At 41.4% G+C, this 19,094-nt stretch overlaps 1 protein-coding gene across 5 annotated transcripts in view; it reads right to left on the bottom strand.

Annotated features, from left to right (window-relative positions):
- fer (fer (fps/fes related) tyrosine kinase) overlaps nucleotides 1-19,094 on the bottom strand; it is a 205,465-nt gene that overhangs the window by 167,935 nt on the left and 18,436 nt on the right. For all 5 annotated transcript variants that reach the window (XR_006314648.1, XM_043710357.1, XM_043710364.1 and 2 more), the window contains one exon: nucleotides 18,757-18,930. Coding sequence is in view for 4 of the 5 variants with exons in the window: in XM_043710357.1 (XP_043566292.1) it covers nucleotides 18,757-18,930 (174 nt within the window). In the remaining variant the exon portion in view is untranslated. The remainder of the gene's footprint in view (nucleotides 1-18,756; nucleotides 18,931-19,094) is intronic.

Raw genomic sequence — 19,094 nt, 5'->3', positions numbered from 1 at the left:
TAGTGGTTGAGATTAAGGGTAATGCAATGAGCTCTCGGTATTGGCAAATGGATCCCCTCATCCTCAAGGACAGCAAGTTCACTGAGTACAGAGGAACCTCGATTATCCGAATACTAATTATCCAAAAATCAGATTATCCGAAGGAGATCTCGAGGTCCCGATAAAAACAAAGACGTGTTTCCAACAGTGATCGGGTCTTTTGTTTATAGTGATTAAACAGGCACCATCTCCAAATGACTAACCTCCTGTCCTCTCTCTCTCCCCACACTTTCCCTGGAGTTCTATAGAGGGGTGTACCCTAAACCCCCTCCCATCCCTTCCCCAGATAAACTCTCCAACATTGTCCTGTACAGAGCAAACATGGAACCTGTCAAAAGTTGCAGCAAACTTTTGGTGTGTGGCTGAAGCTGTGTGCACGCTATTTGGAGATTTACCCCACAAAGGCAGCTGCAGCAGTCTTATTGTTGGTGTACAGTCTGGCTGCCCCAGAGAGGGGGATGGGGTGGACAGGGGGGACGGGAGGCAAGCAGGGGCTGGTGTTGGACGGGGTTGGGGGGCGGCGGGGTTGGACGGTTGGGGGGGTGAATTTCTGGGGGAGGGGTTGGGTGGGATCCTGGGGGCAGGCGGGGGCAGTGTTGGGGGCAGGGGCTCATGCGCTTTGTGCTGGGGACGGGAGGCGGGGCCTCGCGTATTGTGCGCTGCCGCAGTCTCCTGAACAGGGGGCAGACTTTAAAAACTCCGAGCCCCAGAGGAAAGGCATCTAATCGATTAACAGAATAATCGATTAGCCGAATGAAATAGTGCCTGCCCATCTCGTTCAGATAATTGAGATTCCACTATACTTTTCTAGCGAATTTGGAGCATTTTTGGCCACCAACTCAGGTACAGCTTGTAATCCATCCATCCTTTGGGAGACTGCTAAGGCTAAAGGGATAATTATCTCATATTCGCCAGTTAGAAGCGACGGAAGGGAGAACAGTAGGGTCTGCTCAAGGCATGACTGAAGGCAGCTGAGATAGAATATTACAGTAGACAGTGACTAAGCTGCAGCAGACCACAGCCCTTCAATCAGCCTTAAACTCCATGCTTATGCATACAGCCAGGAAGGAACTTTCCTTCGTGAAGCAAAGGTTTTTTGAGTTGATTGGTTGTGTAAATATTTGGCATTTCTGGTTTGGAAGAATAATACTTCCCAATCTATTGTTTCTATTAGAGAAAGGAATGGGACTCTTACTTGTAATGGTAGAAAGATCAATGCAGCATTTTGGACGTCCTCTTCTGAACTGTATCAGCCTGAATGTTGAGAGGATAGACGGGATAAAATGGAGTCTTCTTTTCGGAACTTGGATCTTCCGGGGGTGTCTGCTGAGCAGGCGTATCTCCTTAGTGCTCCATTAACAGCACAAAAGATACAGGAGGTGGTGAGGCAACTTCAAACTGGCCCTGATGGTCTTCCCAGTGAGTTTTATGAAGAATTTGTAAACATACTGTCAGGACCAATGCTAAACATGTTTTACTATTCACATAGTCACAACTGCCTCCCATTATGCTTGAGAGAGGCTAATATCTCTCTTAACTTCAAGAAAGTAAAGGCCCCGGAGGGCTGTGTTTCTTATAGATCTATCTCGTTCTTAAACTCTGATTATAAAATTTTGTCTAAGATTTTGGCATTGAGGTTGAAAGAGGTGATGCCCTCTATTGTTAAAGATGATCAGACGGGCTTTATAAAGGGTTGCAGATCCTCTAATAATGTTAGGAGGTTGCTTATGAAGATTCAAGTGTGCCAGCAGTGATCGGTTCAAGGGTTGGTGGTCTCTTTGGATGTGGAGAAGGTATTTGATCAGGTGGAATGGCCATATCTCTTTTATACTCTGGAGCAGTTTGGCCCAGGCAAAGTGTTTACAAGATGGGCAAGGGTCCTTTATGGTCATCCTCTGGCAGCGGTTCTCATCAATGGTTTAAGGGCTGACAATTTTAATATTGGTAGAGGGACTCGGCAAGGCTGTCCCTTTTCAACTTTGTGTTTCACATTGGTGATTGAGCCATAGGTGGAGGCCATTCATCGGGACCCCAATATAGCTGTCCCAAAGGTGGGGTCGATGTGCTTAAGATTACACTATATTAAACAATGTTCATATTTATTTTCGAACCCAGCAGTCTCGGTGCCCTTTTTGATACAGTGTATTAACTTATTTGGTTCTTTCTCAGGTTACAAAACCAATTTTTCAAAGTCGAAGGCTATGCCTACTGGGGCGGGGGGGCCTTAGGGGAAGGTGGATTTCCCTTTAAATGGGCACAGTGAGGTTTTCTTTACTTGGGCCTTGCTCTTACCCGAGATTTGATCAGTTATTCAAGGCTAATTTTGTTCATTTGTTTGACAAGATCAAACAAGACCTTCAAAGATGGACGCCCTTCCAATATCATGGTTGGGTTGGCTTGGGTTGCGCTTATCAAAATTAATGTTCTTCCTCGCTTACTGTAACCTGTGCAGATGCTCCCTTTGCTCTTTCCTCGGCAAACATTTCAGAAATTGAATGGCTGGTTTAGTTCTTTTATTTGGCGCTATAAGCTATCCCTTATTAAGCTTACGAAACTCCAATTGCCCCAGGGATTGCGGGGAGTGGACCTCCAGGACATTAAAAGCTATCAACTGAGCTCTCTCCTATCCTTTCTAAGTGACTGGGCCTGTGGAGACTCCGTTTCGACATGTTGAACATTGAGGCATTCCAGACTAACTGTTCTCTTATCAACCTGTTGTTTTTAGACAAAATGAGGACAGTTGCCGTAATCAAATAGTCATTAACATGATCAAAGCATGAAGGGCAATGAGGCAAATAGAGGGTAATGTATCTAAAATATCTTTTCTTACCCCCATAGTTGGCATGCTGGGTGTCTGGCCAGGGACAAGAGTCTCTTGTTTGAACGATCTGTTTCAGGGTGAAACATTGATGTAATTTAATCAAATAAGTGAAATATGAATTATCGAGTTGAGAGCTCTTCTGTTTCTTTCAGATTAGAGATTTTATCGAAAAGGAGATGACACTCTTGACTGAGTGTTATAGATCTGATACAGAAAAGAGGGTGCTCAGACTAAGAGCACTCTTTCAGTGAGTACTCTCTATCATTTGTTGGGGGAGCTTTCCTCAGGTGACATCGAGCGTCTACGTGAGGTCTGGGAGAGAGAGTTAGGAGTTGAGATCACTTCAGAAAGATTGGAGGACATTTATGAGAATGCGAGGAGGATTGAGATATGTAATAGAACCCATGCTATGCAGTTAAAGATTCTTTACAAGGCTCATCTGGCCCTAGATCGTCTTGCAAAATTTACGCAAGGAGCATCTTCAATGTGCCCCAAATGTAAAATAAACACAGGTATCCTCACTCATTGTTTGTGGTCCTGCCACGGGGTTCATGTGTATTGGAGCGCTGTGACAGGAGAAATAGAGGGGGTCTTGGGGACCAAAGTCAAAGTGGACCCGGTCTCTTTGCTCCTGGGTTTGCCAAATTTACCTCTCTTGGACGCACATGGGAAAAAATGTTTTAACATACTCACGTTTTGTGCGAGGAAGAACATTCTGATGTGCTGGGTGTCTAAGAATCCCACCCTAGGTTTGTCGGGGTGGGATAAGTTAATTATGGAATACATTCCTTTAGACTTTCTTACAAATATGGTGCACCAGAAAACGGGCAACTTTTACAAGACTTGGCAGCCCTTTTTGAATTATTTGGAAGCAGATCTATCCACCATTTTGATTAGGGCTTTTGTCTAGCCATGGTGGTTTGATCTGATAAATCTAACGCATGAGAGGAAGAATTTCGAACATATATGGGTTTAATAATTGATGCTCTCAAAGGTTAAGAGTTTGATCTCATTGCGCTGAGTGGTGTTATTTACTTAATTATTGATTTGTAATAAGTGAAATTTTGATTTCTTTTGTCAAGAAGTATAGTAATCAGTTTATTGTTGTTTTTGATGCTATTATGCTATACTCTCATACTTTTGTAACTTTCTAATTATGTAAAAAAAATTTCAATAAAAGTATTTTTTTTAAATCTGAGTAACTCACCTTCCATATACTTAATAGCCCAGCCTTGACACCCCTCTGCAGTAAAGAATTCCACACTTTCAAGGTTCTCACAGGAAAAAAAATCCTCATCTGTCTTAAGTGGGAGATGCCTTACTCACTCAGAGAGTATGCTCTGTGATCCTAGACTCTCCCACCATGGGAAACAATCTCTGTCAAACTCTCTCAGAATTTTCTACTTCAGTGAGGGTCTCCTCTCATTCTCTTGAACTCCAATGAATACAAGCTCAATCCACTCAATCTTTTATCCTAAGAAAAACCCTCCATACTTAGGATCAACCAAGTAAACCTTCTCTGGATTGCCTCCAATGCCAGCACATCTTTGCTTAAGTAAGGGAACCAAAATTATTTGCAATATTCTAATGATGATCTGAGTCGTGCCTTGTATAAGCTTTAGCAAGACCTCTCTATTTTTATAATCCATTCCCTTTGAAATACAGGTTAACATGCCATTTCACTTCCCTAATATCCAATATTATCAAATGAACTTGAATGCCAGCTTTTTGTGTCACTCTGCTTTTGTTTAATAGCTATTTTTATTGAAAATTTAACATGTTTTTACAAGTTTACAAATAAAAACAACCCCAAGTATAAACATTGATATACAATTAAATCTTAAATAAATAATAACCAAAATCTATCAAACAGAAAAAAAATACCGAGAAAATAAACAAAACTCAACAAACTACTAATCTAACCTACACTAACCAGAGTGTATGATAAAATCTCTTACATTATTCAGGAAAAAAAAATGACGGATAACACAGATATTGAGTCGTGAAAAACATGCTTGGAATGTGTTAACATCAGATCGTAACAAAACCCGTATTCGTGCAGGATTCCTCTCCCAAGGGGCCCCAGACCAGCCAGTTTCGCCATCTCAATTAAATAAAAGCCCTTGTTAGGATGGCCGAAATATCCGTATTTATATAATTCAAGAAGGGCTGCCATATTTTATGGAATAATTTGTTTTTTTTGGTGCACCAAATTTGAAAGGAAGTCAAGGGGAATATATTCCATGATTATTCTGTGCCAATTCGAAAGTCCAGGAGGGCCCTCAGCCACCCAGCTTACCAAAATATTTTTCTTTGCACAGAAAGAGAGAATGGAAAATAATCTCTTCCCGTGCACATCCAGGGAGGGTAAGTTCGAAAAGCCCAAAAGGAGAGATACTGGATCCACTCTAATTTCCGTCCAAGATTTCTGTCAGAGCACTTGCTACTTTAGTCCAATATCTACGGATCTTATGACATGTCCATAAGCAATGTACAAGAGTGCCCACTTCTATTTTACATTTGGGACACATTGGAGATGCTCTTGCCTTTAATTTTGCCAATCGGTCCGGTGCTATATGGGCCCTGTGAAGTATCTTCAACTGAATGGCTTGAGTTCTGTTGCAGATGGAGACTTTTCTGGCATTTTCTCAAATGTCATTCCACATTTCTATAGAGACTTCCAGCCCCAAATCCTGATCCCATGTTTTAAGCAGATTGTCCATATCTTCCGATATTTCATTATGTAATAAATGATAAAAGAGTGCTGACCGAACATACCCCCATTGGCCATAACACTCTACATTTGCTGTCTGATTTATAAAGACTATATAATAAGGTAGTCTTCTTCTGTATGTAATCTCGAATTTGGAAGTATCGAAAGAGATCACCATTAGGTAATCCAAATTTCTGATGCAGCTGTTCAAAAGATATCAGAACCCCTTCCTTGAACAGATCCCCTATACAGGAGATACCCCTGGATCTCAAATTTGAAAGTGGCATCTGTAAGCCCCGGTTGAAACCCCCAAGCTCCCATTATCGGAGTATGGGGAATGTTTTATGTGAATTGCCCTCATTTTGCCGCATTATATTCCAAGCCTTAATTGTGTTTAATATTATAGGGTTTTTCCAGTGATCTGTGATGATTTTCCTCTTGTCTGAGAATAAGAGGTTAATAAGGAGGTATTTTACTTGAGAAGCCTCGATGTCCAGCCAGATCGATTGCGGGTCAGACAAGACCCAATCGGCTATGTAGCTTAATAGGGAACTTAACTAATATTTCCTAAAATCTGGAAAATCCAGTCCTCTCCTTGCCTGTGTAAGCTTCTTCAGCTTAATGAGGGGTCATCTATGATTCCAGATGAAGGAAACCAACCAGCCATTCAGTTTGCGTAGTGCCAACCTCGGCAGTATCACCGGAAGCATTCTCATAGGGTATAGGAGACGGGGCAGGACATTCATTTTAATTAGTGCTATTCTGCCTAACCAGGAAATTGGAAGGTCTCCCCATCCCTGGAGGTTCTGCCTTATCCTCTCCAGTAAATGCACAAAGTTAGCCTTGTATAGCTGGCCAAATACTGGGGTGATAGGATTGCCTAAATATAAGAAACCTCCAGGGACCACCGAAAGGGAAAGTGGGATCCTTCCGATAGGTGGGATATACTAGCGAGGCCACCCATTGGCATCGCCTCCGATTTTGAAAACTTAATTTTATAGCCTGAAAATGCACTAAATATATTAATAAAACTTTGAACACCAACAGGCGAGAGATGCCAAGACAAGCCAGGAAATGGGAATCCTGTGCCAACCTCCTAAACGCCACATACGAACAACTCCGGTTCCTGCATGAATGCCGAAAGAATCGAATCCTTCCACAATGTGTCAGATACAGACCACCAGTCAACAACCCACAAACCAGAGACACAGCCAGACAGAACGGATTCAGGATGATCCAGGTAATGATTACAGACGCTCACAACAGACTTCACAAATACAGACAAGAAATTGCGCACCAAAAATCGTTGATTTCAAAAACCACCAATCAGGAATGGACCCGGACCATAGAACAGGCCGTCACCATAGGACAGAACAGGACCACACACCACAAAAAAACGACACTAAAAGAAAAAAATGGCCAAACTAACACACAGCAGAGAGGACACCACAACACACACCTGGATTAGAAACCTCTCCCACAGACAGCTCACAGACACGGTGTGGTGAAACGGTTAAAAATTATGTCCCAATACATGTGTGAATCTAACCGGAATGGAGGTGTTGCTTAGTCCCGTGTGAATCTTATTACACACCTCCCCGTGTGAATCTTCTTATCTGTATGTAACCAGAATGGAATGTGTTTTTTAGCCTTGCTCTGCTGTTATTATCTGTATGTAACCAGAATGGAATGTGTTTTTTAGCCTTGCTCTGCTCTAACCGAAAATGGAAGGTGTCGCTTAGTCCCGTGTGAATCTTGTTATACACCTTCCCGTGTGAATAACCAGAATGGAATGTGTTTTTTAGCCTTGCTCTGCTCTAACCGAAAATGGAAGGTGTCGCTTAGTCCCGTGTGAATCTTGTTATACACCTTCCCGTGTGAATAACCAGAATGGAATGTGTTTTTTAGCCTTGCTCTGCTCTAACCGAAAATGGAAGGTGTCGCTTAGTCCCGTGTGAATCTTGTTATACACCTTCCCGTGTGAATAACCAGAATGGAATGTGTTTTTTAGCCTTGCTCTGCTCTAACCGAAAATGGAAGGTGTCGCTTAGTCCCGTGTGAATCTTGTTATACACCTTCCCGTGTGAATAACCAGAATGGAATGTGTTTTTTAGCCTTGCTCTGCTCTAACCGAAAATGGAAGGTGTCGCTTAGTCCCGTGTGAATCTTGTTATACACCTTCCCGTGTGAATAACCAGAATGGAATGTGTTTTTTAGCCTTGCTCTGCTCTAACCGAAAATGGAAGGTGTCGCTTAGTCCCGTGTGAATCTTGTTATACACCTTCCCGTGTGAATAACCAGAATGGAATGTGTTTTTTAGCCTTGCTCTGCTCTAACCGAAAATGGAAGGTGTCGCTTAGTCCCGTGTGAATCTTATTACACACCTCCCCGTGTGAATCTTCTTATCTGTATGTAACCAGAATGGAATGTGTTTTTTAGCCTTGCTCTGCTCTAACAACAAAGACAGCATACTTAAACTACTGGACTTGTGCCTCACAACACACTTCACATTCAACAACCAAATATATGAACAAATCAAAAGCACACCCATGGGCTCACCCATCTCTGGACTCATAGCAGAAGCGGTAATGCAAAGATTAGAACAAGCAGTATTACCGCAATTTCAACCCAAACTCTGGGTCAGATATGTGGATGACACCTTTGTAATCATTAAAAACACAGAAATAAAGAACACACACTGGATCATCAACTCCACACTCACAGGAATCCGATTCACTAGAGAGGAAGAAAAGGACAACCAACTCCCATTCCTAGACATGATGGTACAGAGAACACCAAACGGAGAATTCACCACAAAGGTATACAGGAAAGCCACACACACAGACCAAGTCCTGAACTATGAAAGCAATCACGCCAACACACACAAAAGAAGTTGCATCAAGACACTATTCAAAAGGGCCACAACACACTGCAGTACCCCAGAACTGCAAAAAGAGGAAGAACACCTTTACAATGTATTCGCCAAAAACTGATACCCCCGCAATTTCATCAACAGATGCCTAAGGGAAAGACAATGGAATGAGGACATGCCGCAACCCAAAGGACTAGCCACACTACCATACATCAAGAGCATTTCCGAACTGACAGCCAGACTACTGCGACCACTAGGACTCATAACAGCACACAAACCAACAGCCACACTCAGACAACAACTCACCAGAACGAAGGACCCGATACCCAGCATGAGCAATACCAATATAGTGTACAAAATCCCACGCAAGGACTGCACAAAACACTACATAGGACAAACAGGAAGACAGCTAACGATCTGTCTTCCATGAACACCAACTAGCCACGAAACGACATGACCAGCTATCCTTAGTAGCCACACACGCAGATGACAAGCAACATGAATTCAACTGGGACAACACTACTATTATAGGCCAAGCCAAACAAAGAACAGCCAGGGAATTCCTAGAGGCATGGCACTCATCCACAGATTCAATCAATAAGCACATCGACCTGGACCCAATATACCGACCACTGCAATGGACAGCTGGAACTGACAACCGGAAGCAGCAAATTCAAACCACTATAAATGCCGGAGGAAACATCACAGAAGCGTTTCACAGGAGGCTCCCAAGCACTGAGGATGTCACCTAGACAGGGGACGAAACGTCTGCAACACAAATTCCCAGCTCAACGAACAGAACCACAACAACGAGCACCCGAGCTACAAACCTTCTCACAAACTTTGAATATATTAATAACTTGGATTAAGCGAGGCATGGACATCAGGGGATGTCACTCTGCTTTTTAAGAAGGGTGACAAAGGGAAATCAGGGAATGACAGACTACCTAGCCTGACATCTGTGGTGGAGAAATTATTGTCATTTATAATCAAGTATAGGGTATCTGAACACCTCAAAAAAATTCAGTTAATCAGGGAGAGTCAACATGGTTTCATGAAGAGTAGGCCATGCCTGACAAAAGTCAGTTTTTTGAAGCGGTGACAAAGGTGGTGGACAGAGTTAAGTCAATGGATGTTGTTCATATGGACTTCCAAAAGGCTTTTGTTTGCTAAGCCCACAGAATTGGAGGCAAATTACTGACATGGATAGAAAATTGGTTGAATGGCTGGAAACAGAATTAGAATAATGGGCACGTACTCAAATTAGCAGGACATATAAGTGGTGTCCCTCAGGAATTTGTGATGGGGCCTCGGTCACTCACAATATTCATTAAAATCTTGGATAATGGTATTAAGAGACAAATATCTAAATTTGCTGACAACACAAAATTCAGCATTGTAGACAGTATTGACATCAGCGTAAAATTACAACAGGACATTGCTAGATTACATGAAAGGGCAAAGCTTAGCAGATGGATTTTAAGATAAGCAAGTGTTGAGGTTATCCAATTCAAACTGAAAAAGGAGAGATGAGGATTTTTTTTAAGAAGGTACAAAGTTAAATACAGTGGATGCTCAATGAAATTTGGAGCTCTGTGTATAGCTCTTTAAAATGCCTCAAGCAGGTGCAGAAAATAGTCAAGACAACTGACAGCATGCTGGCCTTCATATCTGTAGGACCGGAGACATTATGTGCAGTTAAACAAAACTCTTGTTAGACCCCTCTTAGAGTACTGTGCGCAGATCTGGACACCACACCTTAGGAAGGATGTTTTGGCCCTGCAGGTTTAGAGGATGATACCTGCATTTCAAGGGTTAAGTGGTGAGGAAAGATTACACAAATTAGGCCTTTATTCTCTAGAATTTAAAAAGGTGATGTATTCAAGGTCTTCAGAATATTAACATGGAACAACAGGGTATACAAAGATTAATTATTTCCATTGGTTAAAGATGCTTGAACCGGGGGCATAGTGTATGAATTAGGGCCACGTCATTTAGGATAGATGTTAGAAAGCACTTGCATAAGCAAGGACTAGTACAGATCTGGAACTCTCTTCCTCAAATGGTTGTCAATATTAATTTAATTGTTCAATATAAATCTGAGATGGACTTTTTAAAATTATTAAGCAAGGATATCAAGGGATATGGGCCCAAAGCAGGCATATGGAGTTAGATTAGATTAGATTACATTACAGTGTGGAAACAGGCCCTTCGGCCCAACAAGTCCACACCGACCCGCCGAAGCGCAACCCACCCATACCCCTACATTTACCCCTTACCTAACACTATGGGCAATTTAGCATGGCCAATTCACCTGAGCTGCACATCTTTGGACTGTGGGAGGAAACCGGAGCACCCGGAGGAAACCGACGCAGACACAGGGAGAACGTGCAAACTCCACACAGTCAGTCGCCTGAGGCGGGAATTGAACCCGGGTCTCTGGCGCTGTGAGGCAGCAGTGCTAACCACTGTGCCACCGTGCCACCCACAGTTAGGCCACAGTTCATGGATAGGGCTTGAGGGCCTACTCTTGTTCCAATGTCCTATATTCCTATGTTGTGAATCATGCTCTATGACCACCAAATCATTGTGCTGAAGCATACAGAAATCTGTTTATTATATAAATAATAGTAAGATTTCTGTTCTTCCTGCAAAAATTCATAGCTTTCCATTCTCCCACTGAATATTCCATCTACCAAGTTATTGCCCACTCAGCTAACCTGTCTATATCCCTCTGTAGACTCCTTGTGTCATCCTCTTGCCTTCCCACCAACACTGCATTCGTTAGTTCAATGAATACTAATACATACAATGCGAAGGCTCTAGACTTCCATAATACAGCACTTGAATGCAGATGTTTATGCCTTTCTTGAGTGGTACAATGAAGAAAACACGCTAGTGATGTCAAACGATCACAGCGGACATTCCATTGCCTGCAGAGTCCATATCTGTGTATTTATGGGCTGCACAAGAACCACAAGAGACATTCCTTTTTTGCCTATTGCCTATTATCTACAACCAGCTCTGTACAATCGAAACCTATTGCTACAATCCATTGAGCAAGTTTCCAGTTACGCAACAAGGAATTCCTTCACACTTCTGTAGACTATGCAGGATTTGCATATTGATAACATGTTTCTACCAATCGGAGTCGGCATGCAACCAATCTTGCGAACCAGCCTGAGTGAAACGCTTCAGCAAAATGTGACATTTTTAAAAAATACTTGATTCTGTATCACCAATTGACCATAAACACAAAAAGTAATACTACTGTAGGATTGCAATTAATGAAAGGAGTGCACGAGAATGAAAAAAGCTCTAGAGAAACAAAACGTCGCCCCTGAAAATCAATCTCGTCCTTGAGAAAATCGTGAGAAGTGCCCTTGAAAAATAATTTGACAGCTGCTTTGAGAAACACATGGGACCTTGGATTTTGAGAGTCCAAGTATTATATGAAGGAGGAAGTATGCTGCACCTTCTGTTGGGTTATGACTGAGGGCTACACTCAGTTCTGGTCACCATACTTTAAAAATCATTGAAAAGGTACAAAATAATTCCAGAAATGAGAAAACATAGCGGCAAAAAGTTTGCATTTAGAAACAAAGGATTGTCTTCATTGCAATAAAAATCTTTAATATCACAAAAGGAGATTGAAGGGAGCTCCGATCGATAAGTTGAGAAAAGGTAGACAAGAGAAAAGCTGTTTCCATAGCTAAAAGGATTAGAAGACAAACTTCAAGCTTTGTACAGAATTTGGTTTGCAGTAAGTGGTAAATAGTTGAAATATGCTGTCCAGAAGGCTAGTCAAATCAGAGATGATACATTATTTCCAAAGGAAATTGTTGTGGCTCAAAAGGAAAATCAACTTACAGAACTTTGGGGATACCGTGAAGAAGTAGGGCTGACTAAAATGCTCCATATGGATTTGACACAGACTCAACAGGCTGATTGTTCTTTCTGAGTCATACAGTCAGTATCGCGGCCAAAAATTTGCATTTACATAATACAAAACAAGTAAAAGCTAAGAACAATTTAAAATCTGCAAAAATATACATTAGCTTGCTGTAGTGCTGCTAACCTGTGCACTGGAGGCAGCACTACATTAGCATCTCTTCATCCTCACTCAAGCATCATTCCAAACAAAACGAAAACAGTGAAAAGCTCATTAGTAACACATCAAACATTGTTTTAGGACTCATTGCAGTCTTGATCCAGGCATGGATTCAAGAACTGAATGTTGTACGTAGCACAGGAGTAGACACCATTGATATTAAAAAACAAGGACACAAAGAAACCATCTTTGCGGGAACTGGAGTGCAAAGAAACTTTGGAAGAGATGTTTTATTGCACAGATGCTAGATTGACTCTGTATAGTTTTCTCATGACAATAATGAAGTCAATCCCAGATAACTTCACAGAGCAGTCAAGCTATACCTTTTTATGTTGATGTGATACCAAATTTATTTTGATATTCAATACTGAAAGCTGAACTTACTGCTGTCTCCTATCTTTAATCCAGTGATCATCAAATACTCCAATGCTTACCATTTCCCAGCAGTTAAAATTATGCTACACACATTATTGGTTTGATGAACATGAAACCCATCATCATGCAACAGTAAATTCATATTGGGCAATCACAAAGTTAATTACATCCTTCCTGATTCACTTGAAGGGCAACTAACCCTATCATAAGTATACTTGTCTCAGATCATTGATTCTTGCTGTAAATTTACATCTTAGTAAAACTCATTGTTACTTTTAAAACAATATGCTTATGTAGATTTAGTCCTTACTAACCTGAAAATGTGAAAACCATTTTACATTGTAAATAATGTAGAAGGAGGACAATTGGCATCAGTACTGTAACAATATTTACTTATCTTCAATGCATTTGTTCGCCAAGTCAAGATTATGAACAATCTGACTCAACTGGAATAATGGTCTATTCCCTTCCTGACCAAAGACAGAAAGCATTTTGCCAGTGTTAAACTGTAGCAATTATCAACTCATTGCATATCAAATAAACAGTCCGACAATTTTATTGGCAGCAGTTGGGTCAAGCCAGATAATTAGCAATCTCAATATGCATGTGGAAGTGGAATACATGCCCTTGCCAAAGGTAACATACATGAGAAAAAGGGAAAAGGTGTTGAAAGGCTCATGGGTATATAGTGCAGGAACAGTCAGAGACAGGTTTGTGAAACAGAATTCACATCTGGCCCACCCCTGAAGCCAATTGTCCCACAGTTTCTTTCATCCTCTGCTGTGCTGTCTCTTGAGCACACATTCATTCTCAAACACACCTCGTTTCCTTGGCTCTATTCCCCTCAAATGCTAAACCCTCATACAAGTCATTCTGCTATAACGCAACAGTTGTGTCCCTCTGCAACTTCATGCTATAGAAAATCACACTATGGAAAATTGCTATAGAATATCGCACTTTAGAAGACTGCTAATTGAAAATTGCCATACACGTTCAGGAAAAAGTTTGTGTTACCCAATGTCCACAATTTGTCAATCACGTTATAGCCAATTCACACTGATGAAACGCACATTACAGCAGGATGACTTGTACTCCGTGTCTTGGCCCTGAACCTGAACCATAAATGGTTCAATCTGCTGCAGCACTGCTTTTCATACTGCCAAAAAATCTAAATATGATCACCCTTCCTCAAACAAACCACCCTTGAACTTGTCTACATGGACTTTAGCAAAGCCTTTGACAAGGTTCGGTATGTCAGACTAATTAGTAAAGTTAGATCACATGGGATTCAGGGACAGTTTGCCAATTGGATACAAAATTAGCAGAAACACAGGGTGCTACTGGAGGGTTGTTTTTCAGACAGGAGGCCTGTGACCAGCAGTGTTCCACAGGGATTAGTACTGGCTCCACCTTTGTTTGTCATTTATGTAAATTATGGATGAAAATTTAGGGGGCATGGTTAGTAAGTTTGCAGATGATACCAAAACTGGTTGTACCGTCTGTTCTGATATTCCACGATAGTTCCATTCCCATGCGATCCTGCATTATAAGAGCAGATGACTGAGGTGTCAGTGGGGGAGCATTTTGGGGCCAGTGACCATAATTCTATTAGACTTAAAATAGTGATGAAAAAGGATAGACCAGATCTAAAAATTGAAGTTCTAAATTGGAGAAAAGCCAATTTTGACGGTACTAGGCAAGAACTTTCAAAAGCTGATTGGGGGCAAACGTTCGCAGGTAAAGGGACGGCTGCAAAATGGGAAGCCTTCGGAAATGGGATAACGAGAATCCAGAGAAAGTATATTCCCGTTAGGGTGACAGGAAAGGCTGGTAGGTATAGGGAATGCTGGATGACTAAAGAAATTGAGGGTTTGGTTAAGAAAAAGAAGGAAGCATATGTAAAGTATAAACAGGATAGATCAGGTGAATCCTTAGAAGAGTATAAAGGCAGTAGGAGTATACTTAAGATGGAAATCAGGAACTCAAAAAGGGGACATGAATAGCTTTGGCAAATACAATTAAGGAGTATCCAAAGAGTTTTCACAAATACATTAAGGACAAAAGGGTAATTAGGTAGAGATCAGCAAGGTGGCCTTTGTGTGGAGCCGCAGAAAATGGGCGAGACACTAAATGAGTACTTACTGTGGAAAAGGATATGAAAGATGTAGACTGGAGGGAAATAGATGGTGACATCTTGCAAAATGTCCAGATTACAGAGGAGGAATTGCTGGATGTCTTGAAACGGTTAAAGGTGGATAAATCCCCGGGACCTGATCAGGTGTACCCGAGAACTCTGTGGGAAGCTAGAGAAATGATTGCTGGGCCTCTTGCTGAGATATCTGTATTATCGATAGTCACAAGTGAGGTTCCAGAAGACTGGAGATTGGCAAACGTGGTGCCACTGTTTAAGAAGGGTGGTAAGGACAAGCCAGGGAACTATAGACCAGTGAGCCTGACGTCAGTGGTGAGCAAGTTGTTGAAGGGAATCTTGAGGGACAGGATGTACATGTATTTGGAAAGGCAAGGACTGATTAGGGATAGTCAACATGGCTTTATGCATGGGAAATCATGTCTCACAAACTTGATTGAATGTTTTGAGGAAGTAACAAAGAGGATTGATGAGGGCAGATTGGTAGATGTGATTTATATGGACTTCAGTAAGGCGTTCAACAAGGTTCCCATGGGAGACTGATTAGCAAGGTTAGCTCTGATGGAATACAGGGAGAACTGGCCATTTGGATACAGAACCGGCTCAAAGGTAGAAGACAAAGGGTGGTGGTAGAGGATTGTTTTTCAGACTGGAGGCCTGTGACCAGTGGAGTGCCATAAGGATTGGTGCTGGGACCTCTACTTTTTGTCATTTACATAAATAAGTTGGATGCGAGCATAAGAGGTACAGCTAGTAAGTTTGCAGATGCCACCAAAATTAGAGGTGTAGTGGACAGCGAAGAGAGTTAACTCAGATTGCAACAGCATCTGGACCAGATGGGCCAATGGGCTGAGAAGTGGCAGATGTAGTTTAATTCAGATAAATGAGAGGTGCTGTATTTTGGGAAAGCAAATCTTAGCAGGACTTATACACTTAATGGTAAGGTCTAGGGAGTGTTGCTGAACAAAGTGACTTTAGAGTGCAGGTTCATAGCTCCTTGAAAGTGGAATCACAGGTAGATAAGATAGTGAAGAATGCGTTTGGTATGCTTTCCTTCATTGGTCAGAGTATTGAGTACAGGAGTTGGGAGATCATGTTGCAGCTGTACAGGACATTGGTTAGGCCACTGTTGGAATATTGCATGCAATTCTGGTCTCCTTCCTATTGGAAAGATGTTGTGAAACTTGAAAGGGTTCAGAAAAGATTTATAAGGATGTTGCCAGGGTTGGAGGATTTGAGATATAGGGAGAGGCTGAACAGGCGGGGGCTGTTTTCCCTGGAGCGTTGGAGGCTGAGGGGTGACTTTATAGAGGTTTACAAAATGATGAGGGGCATGGATAGGATAAATAGACAAAGTCTTTTCCCTGGGGTCGGGGAGTCCAGAACTAAAGGGCATAGGTTTAAGGTGAGAGGGGAAAGATATAAAAGAGACCAAAAGGGCAAATCTTTCACGCAGAGGGTAGTAAGTGTATGGAATGAGCTGCCAGAGTAAGTAGTGGAGGCTGGTACAATTGGAACATTTAAAAGGCATTTGGATGGGTATATGAATAGGAAGGGCTTGGAGGGATATAGGCCGGGTGCTGGCAGATGGCACTAGATTGGGTTTGGATATCTGGTCGGCATGGATGGGTTGGACCGAAGGGTCTGTTTCTATGTTGTACATCTCTGTGACTCTATGATCTTAAGATCGCATAATAGCAGCACCATTTAAACGAATGGGACTAGAACTGCATTATAGCCTATACAGGTAATGAAAATTTGTCTTCTACAAATAATGGTCCAAATTCGTCAATCATGTTATAGCCAATTCACATTGAAGAAACACACGTTATAGCAGAACCAACTTATAGTTGAAGTGGGTTATCTGAGGTATTGTGAAGAAGGTTATCTAAGATTACAACATGATCTTGATCAATTGGGCCAATGGGCTAAGGAGTGGCAAATGGAGTTTAATTTGGATAAATGGAAGGTATTGCATTTTGGTAAAACAAACAAGGGCAGAACTTATACAGTTAATGGTCGGACCCTCATAGTTTTCTTGAACAGAGAGACTTAGGATTCAGGGACATAGTTCATTGAAATTTACATCACAGATAGACAGGGTGGTTAAGAAGATGTTTGGCATGCTGCCTTCATTGTTCAGACCAGTGAGTAAAGCAGTAAGGATACCATGTTGGGCTTATATGGAAGTCTGATGGGTACAGTTCTGGTCGCCCTGCTATGGAAAGGATATTATTGGATTGGAGAGGGTTCAGAAAAGATTTGTCAGTATGTTGCTGGGACTGGAGGGATTGTCTTTTAAGGATAGGCTGGGACCTTTTCCACTGAAGGGTAGGAGGTTGAGGGGTGACCTTATGGAGGTTTAAAAAATCATGACAGGCATAGATAAGGTGAATAGCAAAGGCCTTTTCCCGAGAATTAGAGAGTTCATAGGGGGCATATTTTTAAGGGTAAGAGGAGAAGGATTTAAAAGGGACTCAAGGGCAACCTTTTCACACAGAGGGTGGCTTGTAAGTGGAATGAACTGCTAGACGAGGGAGTAGATGCAGGTACAGTTACAACATCTAAAAGACATTTGGATGGGCGCATGAATTGAAAAGGCCTAGAGAGATATGGGCTAAATGCAGGCAAATGGGATTACTTTAGTTTGGGAAACTTGGTCAGCATGGACTAGTTGGACTAAATGGTCTGTTTCTGTGTTGGATGACTGTACAACTCTAAGCTCTCACTATTTCTTTTTATACATCTGAACAATTTACTTTCATAATCAATTTTCTCCCTCTTTAATAGTTTTTTAGTCATCTGCTACTGGTTCCTAAAAAAACCTAATCCTATGGTTTATCAACAATTTTCATTGCTTTGTATGCTTTAGTTTCTTTCTTTTCAACCAAAATAAATTCTGCTCAGAATTATAAATTATCTGCCACTATTCATCCAGTGACTTTCCACTTTTTCAATTTTCCCAGCCCAGTTTAGACAACCCTTTTTTTCATATTTCTGTAATAATCCCTATTTAAGTTGAGGACCAGAGTTGCTCTCCTTTAAACCGACTGAAATTTTGCTTACGTTGTGAGCGCTAGACCTTACAGGATCCTTAACTATGAGATCTCTTATTAAGCATAACTCATTACACATTACTCGATCTAAAATGACCTGTTCCCAGGTAGGTTCTGCAAAATACTACCCAATGAAGCAATCCCCAATCCTAGAAACTCATCTTCCATGCCAACCTTGCCCATTTGATTTGTCTAGTTAATATGCAGATTAAAACCACCCATGACAATTATAGTGCTCTTCTTACATGCCATTAGTTTTTGCCATATACTTTGTCCAACAAGATGTCACATAACAATCTATTGCACCACTTCACCGATACCTTCTGTTATTTACAAAAAGGACTCTAGTAGCTCCTACTGACAATTTCACAGGAATTTGACCACATTTTACCTTTCCCCACCACCTGATCATTTTTAGATAGGACCAACAAACAACTCACTCCTCAACACCCAGTGATACTGCTCCAGACCAACTGCTAAGAAGAACATGACAACATTTCAATTTTGTCAAATGGCAATTGGTGCATTCAATCAAAATTCACACTCAGCAACATAACAGTTTGAAAAGTAAAAAACGAAATATGTTCCCAAGAGCAATCTCACAGTCAAATCATAGTTACCTTGCACACTTCAGCTTCCAGTTGTTGTTGCATGCTTTGATAGCTTTTCTTGACTTGCTGCTTATCTTTGATCATCATGGTCAATCTGTATAAGGGTCCCACATTAAGGTCTTCAGCATGTGTTTTCATTATTCTGCTCAACTGTTCTGTCTGATGTACCATGCTGGCCCAAGACTTGAAAGCAAAAATTAAAGAGACTCAAAAGACCAGAAGTGAACAGGTAAGTCAAAGCAGTGCATTTCCATCTCAAATCATCAGAGAGTCTTGATTATATGAATACATTTCAATTTATTCCTTGCCGTTCTGAAACCAGAATTCCATTCTTCATTTATATTATA

This window comes from Chiloscyllium plagiosum, chromosome 2 (genome assembly GCF_004010195.1).
Source record: "Chiloscyllium plagiosum isolate BGI_BamShark_2017 chromosome 2, ASM401019v2, whole genome shotgun sequence".
NCBI classification, from domain to species: domain Eukaryota; kingdom Metazoa; phylum Chordata; class Chondrichthyes; order Orectolobiformes; family Hemiscylliidae; genus Chiloscyllium; species Chiloscyllium plagiosum.
This window is presented reverse-complemented; position numbering and strand designations above follow the sequence as displayed.